Source organism: Pteronotus mesoamericanus, unplaced genomic scaffold (genome assembly GCF_021234165.1).
Source record: "Pteronotus mesoamericanus isolate MK-2021 breed Mesoamerican mustached bat unplaced genomic scaffold, CSHL_Meso_final scaffold_54, whole genome shotgun sequence".
Taxonomy (NCBI): domain Eukaryota; kingdom Metazoa; phylum Chordata; class Mammalia; order Chiroptera; family Mormoopidae; genus Pteronotus; species Pteronotus mesoamericanus.
The window spans coordinates 37,407,794-37,423,352 of record NW_026555321.1 but is presented as its reverse complement, the minus strand read 5'-3'; the positions used below and the strand labels follow the sequence as shown (position 1 = coordinate 37,423,352).

At 52.6% G+C, this 15,559-nt stretch overlaps 1 protein-coding gene across 3 annotated transcripts in view; it reads right to left on the bottom strand.

Annotated features, from left to right (window-relative positions):
• Window positions 1-6,757: 6,757 nt before the first annotated feature.
• The window catches only part of PRKCD (protein kinase C delta), a 28,785-nt gene continuing 19,983 nt past the window's right edge, over window positions 6,758-15,559 (bottom strand). For 2 of the 3 annotated variants that reach the window (XM_054594996.1, XM_054594997.1), the window contains 12 exons: window positions 14,916-15,001; window positions 14,518-14,647; window positions 13,781-13,881; window positions 13,031-13,124; window positions 12,711-12,811; window positions 12,425-12,598; window positions 12,105-12,196; window positions 11,478-11,540; window positions 10,303-10,441; window positions 9,949-10,137; window positions 9,249-9,377; window positions 6,759-7,407 (listed from right to left, as the gene is read on the bottom strand). In XM_054594996.1, coding sequence (XP_054450971.1) covers window positions 7,249-7,407; window positions 9,249-9,377; window positions 9,949-10,137; window positions 10,303-10,441; window positions 11,478-11,540; window positions 12,105-12,196; window positions 12,425-12,598; window positions 12,711-12,811; window positions 13,031-13,124; window positions 13,781-13,881; window positions 14,518-14,647; window positions 14,916-15,001 — 1,457 coding nt within the window. In that variant the 3' untranslated portion in view covers window positions 6,759-7,248. Of the gene's footprint in view, window positions 7,408-9,248; window positions 9,378-9,948; window positions 10,138-10,302; window positions 10,442-11,477; window positions 11,541-12,104; window positions 12,197-12,424; window positions 12,599-12,710; window positions 12,812-13,030; window positions 13,125-13,780; window positions 13,882-14,517; window positions 14,648-14,915; window positions 15,002-15,559 lie in introns of all 3 variants that reach the window. The other variant, XM_054594998.1, reaches the window with a different exon arrangement.

The window sequence follows — 15,559 nt, the reverse complement described above, 5'->3', positions numbered from 1 at the left end:
TGCACCAGTTTCTCCCCATTCTGCCGAGCCCTCTGCATGCAGTCAGTTCTCAGGAACTACTCACAGAGTTAAGGAGTCCAGCCTTCATTTCAGAGTCATGACCACAAATGTACTAGAAAAGCCTACAGCTCAGGTTATCACGTTAGTAGCTGCTCAAGGCACATCAGCACAAACTGCATATCCCCGTTCTGATGCTACCAGCAGGGGCTACCGTTGGGGGCCTGTGGGAGGGTCTCAGCTCTGGAACATGCTGGGGAACGTAGGGAGGAAGGTCATGAGGGCCGAGGGAGAGATATCAGTGTGGGTTGTGAGACCAAACCAGAGGGGACAGAGAAGGGGACACACTCCAGGCATTGGTAGCTTCTTCTGCAGCTACCACAACTTTCAACAGAATTTCATGAATAAGTTATTTTATAAAAAGTGTGTTTTTTTTTTCCTGGAAGCTAATCAACAAAACAAGCAAGCAAAATATAACCAGAGACACTGAAATAAAGAACAAACTGACAGTAACCAGAAGGGAGGGGGGAGAGGGATAATGGGGGAAATTAGGGGAAGGGTCATCAAGGAATATGTATAAAGGACACATGGACAAAACCGAAAAGGTAAGATCGAGGGTGGAAGGCGGGGATGGGTGGGGCGTAGGGGACTGGTGGGGAGAAAATGGAGACAACTGTACTTGAACAACAATAAAAAAAATTGTTTTTAATCCTCGCCCAAGAACATATTCATTGATCCTAGAGAGAGGGTAAGAGAGAGAGAAAGAGAAGAAAAGAAGCATCAGTGTGAGAGAGAAACATTGATTGGTTGCCTCCCATATGCACCCCAACCAGGGATCAAACCTGCAACATAGGTATCTGTCCTGACCAGGGATCGAGCCAGTAACCTTTTAGTTTACTGGATGATGTTCCAACCAACTGAGTTGCACCTGCCAGGGCTCATGAATAAGTTATTAAAAGCAATTTCTTATTTGTATTTGAAATCAACATCTCTGTTTCAGCACAAGGAATGAGTCCTAGGTTCCTGCTTTGCTACTAAAAATCTGTGATATTAGACAAATCACTTAACTTTCTGAGCCTTGGTGTTATCTGTAAATGTAATTTTTCTAGTCTTATCTCTCTCATAGGATTGTTGCCAAGATAAATAAAAAGACAATATGATTTTTAAACTGTAAAAAATAAAAAGAAGAATTTTATGACAGTGGTAATTATTGCCTTTTGTACCATTTGATTTTAATTTGTGCCAAGAACTGGGACATTTGGCATTCACATGTTCTTTATCATAATTTAAAACCACCTGAGACCTACATACCATTCGTATCAGCCTTAGACACTCATTTTCTTGCTGCTGAGCTGGCTGAGGGCCCAAAGCCCATAGTGAGGGAGGGAGGGAAGGGACCCTGCTGCCAAGTCTGGGACCTACTCCTGACTCACAATGCAGGGCTCTTCACTCCACTCCCATCCCGGGAGAATGGTGTCCCCTTTCTGCAGGAATCCTGGATGCTGCAGCCTGGGCCCAGCCAAGCCTTATACTTACAGCATCGTTAAGCTTCATTAAGGCAAACATGTACGAAAACAGAAAAAATTTCATGGAGTTAAGAATGATAGTCCTAGATTTCCTGGGTACTTACTATGTGCCAGGCTATACCAACAGTTTTTTATGCGTTGGCCTCATAACAACCCTATAAAGCTGGTACTATTACGCACAAGCTACAGGTGAGGAAACAGAGTATCAGAGAGGCTGGGTGGCAGCTGGGGATGGGACAGGCAGCTGCAGACTCAGATCCGTCTTCAAGCCTGTGTCTCAGGGTTTGGCCAGGAGCACTGCCACCTCCTGGCTCCTGGTAGGCTGAGTATGAGCACGGGTCCAATATAAACTGGGGCATATGATATTCATCTGTAGCAAACCGGAGCCAGGGTTTAAAGACAATCTTTTTTGTATTTTTTTAAACATACTTTATTTCCAAGCAGGACGTTCAAGAACAATTGAGCTAACAAGATCCATTTTTAATTCAATGCAAGCATTTTCTGAAGTGTTTTTTTAACTTAATCGTTGATACAAATTGTGTCTAAGTGGCTTAATTGTTTCTGAACTCATGCTTTAAAACCCAGGAAGTGGCTCAGAGAGGCCTTGCCAATACTGTTGATGGTAGGTTTCTAATGCACTGCGGCGAGCTGCATCTGCCTTGCTGTTGAACTAGGTCCCAACCCTCAACGGGGGCTGTGGGCCTCCACCACCCAGCAGCTGGTGGACATCAATTCCTGAGGTCCCTGGCTTTTGGTCACCTGCTGCTGCTGACATACCAGGGCAGGAATAGCAGCCACCCCTCCTTGCCCTTACCCCCTCCCCATACCAGAGCCGGGGGAGGGGGGAAAGTAAGAGGCAGGACTGTGTTTTGAGTGGAGAAAGTGCTCAGTGTACACTTGCAGTCTCACCTGTGCTCATTCATCAACACTTACTGACCGCTCACGATGTGCCTGGCTCAGTATGAATCTGCAGTGGGCAGAAAAGGGAAGGAGCCAGGCTGCTCTACTGTAGGAGGAAGAAGGCTGTGAACACAGCGGGCTACTCCATCTGAGGGTTTCCCTGTGTGACCCTTCCCATCTGTAGCCTCAGTTTTCCACCATGGATCCATGGGGATCCCTGCTGAAGGTCCATGATCTCCAAGGGGCCTTCCAGTTCCACGTCAGCCTGCCTTTGCCGTATCCTAGCTACCCTCTGCTGTCCCTGCCTGCCACCAGGCTTGCCTTCCTTCTTCCTGGTGCCTCTGGGGATCAAGACAAGAGACCCTGTGTTTTCCCCGATAGCTCCTGAGCAGGCTCAGGAGATTGTGCTCATCTCTGTGGGAAACAAGACAACAGAGCCCCCAACCCAGAGCTACTGGACCAATTCCTTAACCTCTCAGAGCCTCTGTTTGCTGAGGGAGACTAACAGTCATTTTCTCACAGATTTCTTGTGAGGATTAATTGCTGTCAACGACGCAGGGAAAGCATCAAGCACAGTGCTGGACCCAGGTCCTCTCTGTCATAAGCTCTTGAGTGGCACACAGTGAGTCTCACACTAGAACATGGCATTGAGTGACAGCTCCAAGAGATGCCCGTCAAACTCCTGGCACAGAGCAGGCACTTGAGGCTTGTGGGAATGTATGAATTCAGGAGCAGAGCCCAACGCTGCCGCCCCACCCACAGCGTGTGCCTCTACCATCACAGGTGAAATCAATAGAAAGATAAACTCTCCTCTCAGAAGAAAAAGGAAAAGCACCGTCTGAGCAGCAAACACGGGGCCTTCCGAGTATGTATTTCACAGCAGGGGAAGAGAAGTTAAGGGTTTCTGAGGCCACTTTAGAAGCCTGATTTGGGGGCTGGTATTAAACTTCCAGAGACTTAACTTGCTGAGGCTACAGCTAGTGAGAGTTGAATTCCACCATGTCAGAGGCCCAGGGGGTGCCTCAGGGCCCCAAGCCTCATGGGTCTGGCCTGACCTGGGCCATATTGACTTGGGTCTGGCTCACACTTTTGGGAGCCTTCCTTTGCCCCTCTTTACCTTCTTTGCTACTAGGTCCCATGTTTTCCGTTGCGTGCATCTCCCTCCTCCCAGCCCCAAGGAAATAAAGTGCCTGGGAAGGTGGTCAGGACTCAGAGGAACCAAAACCAACTCTGCAGACTCTAACCTCACACAGAGCAATCTGAGGTCACCTGCGGGGCAGTCAGGATGCGGAAGGGAGGTCCCATACAGCTTGAAGGGGGCCAAGGAGGAGGAGGAGGCAGGTGCATGGTGGGCTGCAGAGGTGTGAACCCCCAGCGTGCTGGAATGAGGCCAAGGACATCAGCTGGAAGTTCTGAGGCCCACTAGCCCCCCACCCCCGAACCCCGGCAAATGCTGCACACCCTCTTATTTCCTGCTTTTAAAACCTGCAGAAAACAGGGACTTCCCAGCTCATATCGGTTATTCACATCTTCTTAAAAATTTAATCTTTATTGTATTTTTTTCCCATTACCATTTAGTCCTTTTATACACCCCTCCCCCTATTCACATCTTAAGAATAAATTGAGGAAATGTGACTATGATGTTGGGCGAATGCCAGAGAATGGGGTTAAGATATGGATTAGCCCAAAGAGCCTCTTAAATGTTAGAGGAGCTGTCTAGATGTGTAACTTTCGTGTTTCTGAGTCTGCAAAATGGTTCTCCAGCAATTTCCCCAGGGACAGATGGGTTAAGAACCCAGCACTAAAGCTGCGCAAAGCTGGTCCTCCCGGGTCTGCATCTGCCCAGCACCAGAGGGCGCTGCAGCCCGGCGCAGGCGGTGGCTTCTCTCCGCCCCCCTCCCGCCCCGTCCCGCGCACTCCCGCCCCCATGCTCACCAATTTTTGACTAGTGGTTGGCTCTCAGACAGGGGCCTTCTGGGGTCGGGTCCAGCCGAACACAGGACCTGGACAGTGATTTCACCTTCTAGACTGTGGCCTGCTCGGAGCAGGATTTCCTGGCTTCATCTAGATAACTGGGCAAAATGCAGATTCCTGGATCTCACCCAACTGGCCCCCTATGCTGATGCAGGTTGGACCCTCCGGGGAGCTTTAAATATACTGAAGCCTGGGCCCCTCCAGAGATCACCATTTTATTAGACCTGGAAAGCCTGGGCAGCAGGGTCCTATGTACAGTCCGGTCTGAGACCTGCTGCGCAGAAGCTGGGGTGGCGGACATGTCCATGTCACCCTGCCCAGCCCTGAGCATGAGGCCTGGCACACATTTCCGATGGGGTGTGTTGCTCCCACCAGCCCTGCTCTGGGCCAAGCTGACTTCTCCGTTCACACACCCACTTGGCAGGTGGGGTGGGGCAGCCTGCCTGCTTCCAGACCCCCAGATCCCAGTGAGAGTGTGGCTCTGAGCCAAGCCACGAGAAGCATTTCCTGAGGCAGCTGGGTCAGGCTTGGCGCCTACCCAGCTCTAGGAACAGGCCTGCCTCCCAGGCAGTTTGGGTCTCCGTCAGCCGCTGCTCCATCCCAGCCTGCTTGAAGTGGGCCCCTCAGCCCCAGCCGTCTTTTCCTGCGCTTTTCCCCGCACCATAGGGTACCCAGCATCAGGCCTTAAGGTGCTCCAGAGCTGGGTGCTTCACACGGAAGCTGTGATTAATGATCCCGTTTTCAGATGAGGAAACTGGGGCCCGATGAAGAAACTCATGGAAGTTCCACAGTGGGTGGGTGGCAGAATGCAAATCAAACCCCAGGCTCCTGATTCTAGGCACCATGTTCTTCCCACCACCTTCCACTGCCTCTAGCTGATAAACTGTTTATTCCCCCATTCTTCACAGGGGGGTGTGGGGTGTGGCACTGGAGCTCTGTGTGCAAAGCTCTGTCTTGGACCTGCAGGGAGGTGGCAAGAGGCTCTGAATTCAAACACCCACCGTATTTTTGTTCTAAACTCACTCTAGACAGGCCCTGTGGGGTTGGGGGAGGTTTGGGGGCCTCTGTGTTGCAGCACAGGAAGGGGCCGGGGTCCCCAGGCGCCTCCTCTTGGCTCCCGCAGTCCCAGCATCCCTCAGCACAGTCCATGCCTTGCTGCCTGTCTTCCCTGGGGTTTGCACTGCTCTCTGCAGAGCAGGGATTCGACTAATGTTTCCTGAGAGGATAGAGGGGAACAGGGGAGGTGGGCATTTGGCCTCTGGGTAGAGTTCAGCTCCCTTATCTCCACAGTCCCCTCCCTCGCCAGCACCAGCCCCACCTTACCCTACTTCTTCTCTCTAGCTATAGAAACTTACACCTCAGCCCGGAAAAGTGTTTGCTGGGAAGTCAGCTGCTTGGCTGCTGGGACCAGCCAGTCAGGCCCAGGGGCACCTCACCCACTGCTAAGGACAAAGAGCTGAGGGCTGGACCAGAGGAGCTAGAGGGCGGGCCCTGCCACAAGGCCTATCCCCCAGAAACAGAAAGAGGGAGCAGAAGGGAGAGAGGTGAAGAGAAAGAAATAGAAAGCAGGCGAGGGGGAGACGTTGAGGTGGTGGGAGATCTGCGTGGCTCAGGGGACACTGGAGCATGGCTGTCAACCTGGACCCAGCCACTTGGCATTTTCTCAGTTTTTTCTCCGCCCCTGTGCCCTTCCTCTTCTTTAAGGAGGCAAGGGCTCCTGAGAAGTAGATCCTAGAACTCAGACAGACTCCTCTGTGGCAAGGACAGGGATAAATAGTAATGCGATGGGAGTTACACCTAGCATTACCGTGCCTTGTCCCCATTTTACAGATGAGTAAACTGAGGCTTAAAATGATTGACATGAACATGTCTTCTGGACACTCTGCAATTTGAATCCAGATCTTCCCAAAGCCTGAGCTGTGTTAACTTTCTCTTCCCTTCCTTCTTTCCAGCCTGAGCCAGCCCCTAGGCCTTTGTTCGTGTCTTCTGGCCAGGTCTTCACCTCTCTGCTCTTCTAAACTGGCCCCTCATTCTGCTGAGACAGACTGTCTGCAGCTGGAACCACCTCCTCTCATCGCCCCATAGAGCCGTCTGGGCTCTGTAAGCTACAGAGAAAAACCCAGGGCCCTAGAGCCGGAGGAAACCCATAAATACAAACACATTTGCATGAAAGCACAGGGGTCTGTGCCTGCAGCTAACAGCTCAGTTAGCTCCCAGGATACAGCTGCCACCAGCTTCCTGGGACAAACACGTCCCCAGAGCCAGGTTGGTACCATTAGGTGTTTATTTAGATACACAAATAAAAGAACCTGGTGGTTCACATACCTTGTGCTCCTTTTTTTTTCCTTGTCATATATATATATATATATATGTATATATATATATACACACACACACACACACACACACACACACACTTTTTTTAAAAGATCAACACATTACCAATTCCCCATATTTTTTCCTCTACTGAGCAATATATACAGCTTGTTTCGTGTGTGTGTGTGTGTTTATGCATATATATAATACATTTTTTCAATATATAACTACATTCAAGTAATGAAACACAGGATTTACAGTTTCCCTCTGAGGGCAGAGGAAAAGCAAATTCACACTCAGTTCACAGAGGAAGTACCATGAAGAGCCCAGTCAGACAGGAGCCGAGGCCCCTCCTGGGGGGAGGGCGGAGGGCAGCAGCAGAAATCACGACAGTCACACTGTTGCTTATCGCGGGGGGGTGGGCAGGTGCTCATGCAGGGTGGCCAAGCCTGCTCTGTCTGGGCTGGGCGGGCGTGGCGTGCTGGCCGACCCAGGCTCCTTGGCTGGGATGCTTTGGGGGGCATGTCTGGGAATCTCACTTTTCCAGAAGCCTCTCGAATTTGGGATTCACAAAAGAGAAACCAGCGAATGCTGTCTGGTCCATGGAGTCAATGAGGTTCTTGTCGCTGTAGGAGAGGCGCGCCTTCTCGTTCAGGAACTCCTGGTCGAAGTTGCTGTAGTCTCCAGGGGACTTCTGTGGGCACAGGGTAGAAATGGGTGAGTAGGATACCCAAGGGGCAGCCTTCCACAGGCTCCCAAATACCTTGGGCATCCCTGTCGGGCTGGGCCAGGCCAGAGCTGTCCTTAGTGGGACCAGAAAAGGGAGTCTTTCCCCACAGCCTGAGAGGAGCCCAGCCAGAAGGTGGATGCCGTTTTTCCAAGAGGACGAGGGAAGCCTACAGGGAGCTCTGAGCCGGGATTAGGAAAGGTAGGTGTGCCCACGGGCCAAACCTCACCCACCACCTGTTTTTGTTACTCCCATAAGCTAAGAATGGATTTTAAATTTTTCAGTGTTTAGGAAAAAATCAGAAAGAGAATATTATTTCATGACATGTAAATTAAATGAAATTCACATTTCGGCATCCATAAATTCATCCATAAAGTTTTATTAGTACATGACCACACCCGGTCATTGACATACCATCTATGACTCCTTTGAGACCTTCTGGCCTGCAAAGCCTAAACTAGTTACTATTGGGATATTCAAAGGAAAAGCCTGCCAGCTTGGCCTCTCAGGATACAGTAAAATGGTAACCGAGAGCCAATCTCGTGGTCCTCAGGCCAAACTGAGCTGGCAAGAACATCATTCTGACCAGCAGTGGGTTTTAATGGCATTTGAGCCAATATTTTTAAATTGGACAATTTGACATAAAAACACAGATTTCTGGCTTCTTTTGAAAACAGACAGAGCAGAGCAGCCTTGGGCCCATTTCCTGGTCCATCCTCTCCTGGTGCTGAAGTGCCTTCTGGCCGCTTGCCACAGGCCCCACCCCATCCCACTGACAGGCTGCTGGTCAATGCTCCCGCCTCGTGCTTCTTAGTGCAGAGAAATCAGTCTCTCACTCTTTCTGTTGTAAGTGAGACTGAGAGCAGGCTGCATGATTTTCCTGCAGCTGGTCAGGGCTGGAGTGCCATGTCCAGCCCAAGAGGATGAGTTTGAGGTCCCTGGAGCAAGAAAAGCACTCTGCAACTTCCAGGCACGCAGGCTGCCCAGTGGGGCAGCAAGTCCTGATGGAGGGGAAGCAGAGGAGAGAAAAGGAGTGGGAAGGAGGAACTGTGAACAAAGAGCGATGGAGTCCAACTTCTGAGGTATTTGGGATGCTCCAAATTCTGGCCGCAGTCTGCCTCTGCTCTCCTGCTGGCCTTTGTGGATTCTGGGCCTTCGTGTGAACCATCCCTTTCTCTACCTGGAAAAACTCCCAGATGCTCCCAGCCCTGTTCAAGTCCCACTTCCTCTCAGATGCACCGCATTCTATGCCTTCTGGGCTCCTGCTGATAGACCCTCCTGATGACAACTGATCATGTGTGGCCTTGTGACAGCTCTCGTACAGTTGTGTTACATCATGAGTAAGCATCTGTGTTCAACTTTCTTATCTCTGTTGAGCTGGCGTTCCTCCAGCTCTAAGAGCGCTGAGCAGCTCAGCACAGTGCTCTGCACCCAACAGGCACTCAGCATTTCCAATATTTATTGGAAAATGGATTGGACAGATGAAAGGAAAGAGGCCTTAAATTCTGATTCCTAAAGCACAGTCCCCTGCATATAGCAGGTGCTAAAAAAATGTAGATTAAGGGGTGGCTGGATCCATAGTTCCCAGTGTTTGCTGAATGACTGAGTGAGGAGAGAGAAGGTGAGACTATCAAGCCAGAGGCTGTGACTGCATGTACCAGGAAAGTCGGGGAAGCAGGTCTGCTCAAAGAAGGGAGAGGAGAAAGCATGTAAATGATGTGGGAGAGAGGCAGGCGAAGGAGGTGCCCACCCTGAAGGCAGCAGGGGCAACACTGAGTGGGTGGCCCTCCTGAAGTTGGATCACATACCACTTTGGGCTTGAAGGGCGGCTCCACCTGACGTTTCTCCAGCAGAGTCCAGTTAATAGTCTTGAAGAACGGATGGATTTTGATGTTCCCAGTCACTCCCAGCCTCTTGGTCGGGTCCCTTTCAAGCAGCTGCAACCCAGCAGAGGCCCCTGTTAGCACCCATGGGCTGTAGGAAATCAGAACCTCAGCAACCCCCAAGCAGACCCAGGACGTCCAGGAGGCGTGGCCCAGCCCAGCGGTTCAGCCCAGGGCCGCTGGGGCTGACGGGATTTTCTCTGGCCTGCTGGGCTCCCACGTCCCCCAGAGACAACAGGTTGTGGGCAGGGGCTGCTGGGACTTGAGTTAAAGTGGTGGCTGTTTATTGAGTGTTCACTATCTGCCTGGCACAAACCTATGCTTTGTACGTTTTCTTCCCAACTACTCAGGATTTCATAGCTCCATTATGCAGATAAGGAGACAGACTCCGCATTTAGCCTCAGGCCTGTCTCCTGGCCTAAGCTCATAACCAAATCACCATGCCAGACCAATTTAGGGCCGGGTACTCAGACAGGACCTCCTGCGAATGTGGCGAGAGAGGACTTCCCCCAACATGTTAGGACTGGAGCATCAGTGTGGCTGCCATTGCAGAGGCTTCTGGCATTCCCGTGACCTCACGTTTACTGGTTCTTGCCCCTAGCCAGCCTAGCCCAGGGCCTCCCACCTTCTCCAGGATATCCTTGGACTCTTTGGTGATCCAGCGGGGATAATGCGGCGTGTCCACACGGATGGACTCGAAGAGTTCATCCTCATCGTCGCCGTGGAAGGGGGACTGCCCAATGAGCATCTCGTAGAGAAGGACTCCGAAGGACCACCAGTCCACAGAAAACGAGTACTTCAGACCCTGCAGGATCTGGGGCGGGAGGTGCCAGAGCTGAGAGGGATGCCGGAGCACGACCCCGGCCAGCCCTCCTCTCCCTCTGGCTTGGCGCAGACATCACCTCTCAGGGAAGCCTTCCTGGCTCTACCGTGTTAACACGTGTCTGACTGCGCTGGAGGCCGGGCGATGGGAGCTCACCTCGGGGGCAATATAGTCAGGGGTGCCACAGAAGGTGCTGGCCTGCTTCTCCCCGAATATGTTCTCTTTGCACATCCCGAAGTCAGCAATCTTGATGTGGCCGTTCTGGTCCAGCATCACATTGTCCAGCTTCAGATCCCTGAGGGGAAAGGACAGGAGGAGGGATCAGCAGGAGCCAAGTCCACCTGTACCCCAGCCCCCACTTTCAGCCTTGTAGGCCTATTATTCTTCCCAAGGGGACAAGGGAAGGAGAAAAAGAAAAGGAAGCAGGAGGGAAGGAGGCACCAAAACAGGTGCTTCCTGCACACCACCTACTGTGTGTTCTATGCAAGACACACGCCCCCCTACTTTCCAGAAGCCAAAGTGAGACTCAGAGAGGTGATGTCACCTGCCCAGGGCCACCTAGCTGGTCAGCAGTGGAAGTGGCCCTAGGTTCAAGTTTGTGTGACTCCACATGTGCAAGGACCATGTCTATTTTTACATAGTTGGTTGTTGGAGTAGATAATTTATACACATGGTAACACATACTAGAAAAGGGCAAACACCATGCACGAAGCCCATCTTTTGCCAACGTCAATGGCCAGGCCTTCCCTAGAGTCATTCTAGGTATGCACAAGCACATTACAATATGCATTTTACCTCATCTTTTAAAACATGCACCTTAATATTCAATATACACTGTCCCATGGGTTGGTTTTCCACTTGACCACCCATCTTGGCACCATCCCATATCAAGACACAGAGCATGGCCTCAGCCTCTTCGATGAGTGCATAGGAATACCGTCGGGTGGGACTGTCACGTATTGGGTGGGAATTTTATGGGACCAGTTCCTACTGGTGGAAGCTGAGAGTGCTCAGATGGGGCTTCAGAGTGGGACTCACTGCACTGAGGAAGGCAGACACCATACCAGTCAGTGCTGCGCTCCCACCAATGGCACTGAGCATGGGCAGTGAGGTCCCTGTCCCTGGAGCCATGCCAGCCTCGGCTGAGGGGCCACCAGGAATTCCAGCAATGGAGTAGGAGGTCAGGCAAATACCCAGCTAAACACTGACTCCAAGCAGAGATGGGGCGAGAGCTAGGCTGGGCTCCACTCAGAGCATTTCAGAGGATATGATGGGGTTGGAGCTTCCTTTCCTGAAAGCTCCCCCAAACCCCAGCTCCCCACCACCCGTACCTGTAAATGATCCCTTTGCTGTGTAGAAACTGTAGTCCACACACTATCTCAGCAGCATAAAACCTGATATGAGAGAGAGAAAGTGGAAGTGTTCTGGAATTTCTGCCAATCGGCCCTTGCTTCTCCCCGGTCCCTCATCCCCACCTCCAGGGGCAGGAAATGCTGCAAATAACTCCATGGACCACCTGGGCCTGATCAAGTACATCTTGTGTCAGGCAAGGGGAGGCTACAGCCAAGGCAGAAAAGAAAATTATGAAGGAAAAAGCTCCAAATAAGACAATTTTCTCTCATAATACACATTTATAGTGAAATACATATGTACCTGCACACACACACAGAGTTTGGGGCTGCACGCTAGTCCTCACTCGCCAGGACCCTGTGTTACGCAGATCGCAATGTGTGAGGATGCCCTGACTGAGGCCCAAGGAGTGGACAGAGCCCGGCCTGTCTGCTGTGTACCCACGCAGAGCTCGCCCACCGCCCAGGCTTCCCATACACTGGGGGCAGCCCAGCTGCCGCCAATCCCTCCAACCCCAGCGCTACTCAGGGGAGCATCTCCAGGGAGAGGAAAAACGTGAAAGGAGGGCAGACTGGCAGTGGGCTCTTCCCGACAGGGCCCGCACGTACATGGCTCGGTACAGCTCGAAGCGGCCTTTGTCCTGGATGTGGTACATCAGGTCCCCTCCATTGAGGAACTCCATCACGAAGAACAGGTGATCCTGGGGTGGGGAGGGTGGTGAGCAGAGGGACAGAAACAGGAGGGCCACTGAAGCAGGGGACAGCTCTGCCCTGGGGGACCTAAGAGGAGGAGAATGGCCCTGCCCTGGGGGTATGAGGAGGGGATCACAGCCCTGCCTTAAGTGATCTGCGTAGAAGATCATGGTCCTGAGTGGGGGCCTGAGAGGAGCTGTAGCCCCCAGAGCAGTGACAGAGGGAGGGTCAGGCACCTTGGTCTGGAAGGTGCAGTAGAGGTGGGTGAGAAAGGGATTCTCCCAGGCGAGCGCCAGCACCCGCTTCTCCACCATGGTGCACTCCACATCATCGTCGATCAGAACCACATCCTTCTTGAGGGCCTTGATAGCGAAGAACTCCTTTTTGCCTTTCAGCTCTGCAAGCAGCACCTGAGGGGTGAGTGGGGTGCTGAGCAGGAGAGGCCCTGGGCCCCAGGCCAGGGCACCACAGCCCCTCCCACCCAGGCCCCCTGGGCTGCCCCAGGGCCATGTGGCCCCTCACCTTCCCAAAGCTGCCTTTTCCCAGGACCTTGTGGAAGGTAAAGTTCTCAATGTTGCACCTGGTGCTGCCCTCCCAGATCTTGCCGTAAGTCCCATTGTCTGCTGGAGAGAAGGTACTTCAGACTCGGGTTTCCATCTGCAGAGTCCCTCCCCCAGGGCCCAGGGGGAGAGCTGGGGTGAGAGGCCTCAGAGAGGAAGGGGCTCCTTCTCCATGGTGGTGCCTCCTTTCAGGTTTCACTTGACCATGGAGGTAGACCAGGCCCCATCCTGGGCCCTAGTGGGAATCTGGGGGTTTCCTGTGGGAAACAGGCCCAGCTTTACCTGCTTCATCTCCAGAGACTCCTGGCTTCTTCTCAAAATTCTGGTAGATCCCAACAGGCTCTGCAGCTTCTGTCTCTGACTTCCGGGTGGGTTTCTGGAGGAGGAGGAGGTGGTGGTCGGGGAGCCAGATGGTCAGAACTCTCAGCCCATAGGGAAGACCCCAACAATCCATAACTCAACCTTGATACCAATGGGGGACAGCAGGGGCAAGGTCTGGGACCCCCAAGTAGTATGGTATACACACACACACACACACACACACACACACACACACACACACACATGCCCGCACGCTCTTCCCGTGGCACAGAGAAACCTGGGGGTTCTGGAAAGCAATCATTACAAACAGAAGTTTGGTAAACTGGACACTACCTTCCCAACCACTTAAAAGATTTTTGTGTTGCCTTCACTTACGATTCTAGAATTTTACCTTAAAGTCTTGTGTTTTCCCTTGAACCCCACCATACCCAACACATACAAAAAAACCCACACACACACAGACTTTTAGTTCCAAGTGTTTCATCTTGCGCCCCTACCCCAGGTTCACCCGCAAGTACAGAACTGTTAAGAATAACTAATTTCTAACGGGAATAAACCCACCACCGTGTCCTGCTTAGTTCATGAACTGAATCTCCCAGAAGTGGGGTGTTGGGTATAAAGCCCCCCACTGTGGTTCCCCAGGAGTAGGGGTGAGCCCTGACCCCTCCAACCCCATGACCCTCTGTCCTGGGTTCCCACAGTGCTGCCCACCTGGCTGACTTGGTTCAGTGCCTCAGCCAAGAGCTTCTGGTTGATGCCGCAGAGGTTGGCAACCTTCTTCTGGCACTTATGGTGCACGTTCATGCCACAGTCTGGAGTGAGGGAGAAGCAGGACCATCAGGGCCTGTGCCCAGGCCGGACAGCAAGCAGGCACAGCCAAGGGCAGGGCGGGGTGGAGGAGAGCATAGGAGGAGGGGGGCTCTGTGGGGTCTGCTTGGTTTCCTGCCTTCAGAAAAAATGTATCTGAAGTCATCACGAACACTTCAAATCTTTCACTATTTACAGAAGAAAAACAGAAAACAGAAGATATGGGACCTAATTCTAACCCTTCAAAGAATGCGTGGGATAACCTAGACAAGTCCCTTTTCCTGCAGGGGTCTCGTTTCCCCTCTGTCAGCAAAGGTGGGGCAGGGGAGGGATGAGGTGCGTGTGGGGAACACCTGCTCTTGTGCAGCAGGTGACTCCCTAAGTCCTACTCTACTCTGACCCCTATGTTACACTTGAGGATGCAGAGCTGAGAGGCGGCATCTCCTGCCTGGTGGTCACACAGCAGGTCAATGGTGGAGCCAGTGGGGCCAGTGGGGAGGGCCTCCCCATGTGAAATCCCCCAGCGAGAAGGCAAAGGCAGCCTCAGTTAGGCGGAGTTTATGAGGTCCGGGTGGGCAGGCACAGCTGGGCGTCACCCTCCCCCAGCACCTCCACCCCAGCCCGACCTGGGTGGCACGCACCTTCACACTTTAATCCCTGCTTTACCAGCCCCCAGAGCAGACTGCCACAGTGGTCACAAAAGGTGGGGCTCATGTAGTTGTAAACCTTGAACCGGTGCGGCATATCGATGTTGAACCGTTCTTTCTGGAACTGGGGGTGGGGGAGTCACAGGTCAAGGCCAATGGCAGCTACAGCCCCTTCCTCAACCCCTAGCTCTCCCACAACCCCATGCATGGCAAGATGCCAATAGGGCTGCACTGGGGACTGGGAAGTCCGGAGGTCCTAGGAAGGACCAAGAAAAATGGGGAGGAAGGGTGAGTCCCACAGGGAAGAGGGAAGGGGGAAGGCAAGCCCACATCCCTCCCACCTGGCCAAGCCCCCCCAGATCCCCAGGGCCCTGCCCTGGACCCAGCCTCACTATGGTGTCCCGGCTGTTGGTCGCGGTGCCTGTGCACCGGCCGATGATCTTGTCGATGCATTTCTTATGGATGGCAGCGTTGCATTCTTGAGGAGGCGCAGGCCCAGGAGGGGGATGGGAAGGCACGGGGAAGGGCAGAGTCTGTGAGCTGGCCCAGTCCAGCCCACTACACAAAGCCACCGTTCTCCCAACCGCCCACACCCTCACCCCACAGAAGCCTTGGGCCCAGAGCTTTATTTTTCTCCCCTCCTGCCAGCCCTCAAAGGAGGGGCCTGGGGAGGATGGGGCAGGGAGGACAGCCAATTTGGCGGATCTCAGAGATTAGGCTAGAGGAGTGCTGGTGAGTGGGGGGCGAGGCGGGGCAGAAGTGAGGGGCGTGGGGTATTACAGTGAAAGAAGTGGAGGCAGGAGAGCCCCCCTTTCCCTCTCCTATGCCCCAGTACAACAAATAGCTCCTCGGCTATCTCTCATGCACATGCACTCACACAGATGCACCCTAATTCAAAGACATGCACACAAACACATGTATAATGACAGGGCTTCTTACATACTGATAGAATGCTTACCATGTGCCAGCCACACTTAAAATACAGCTTTACATATTTTATACCATTTGATCTCCACAATGACTCTGTTATCCCTAT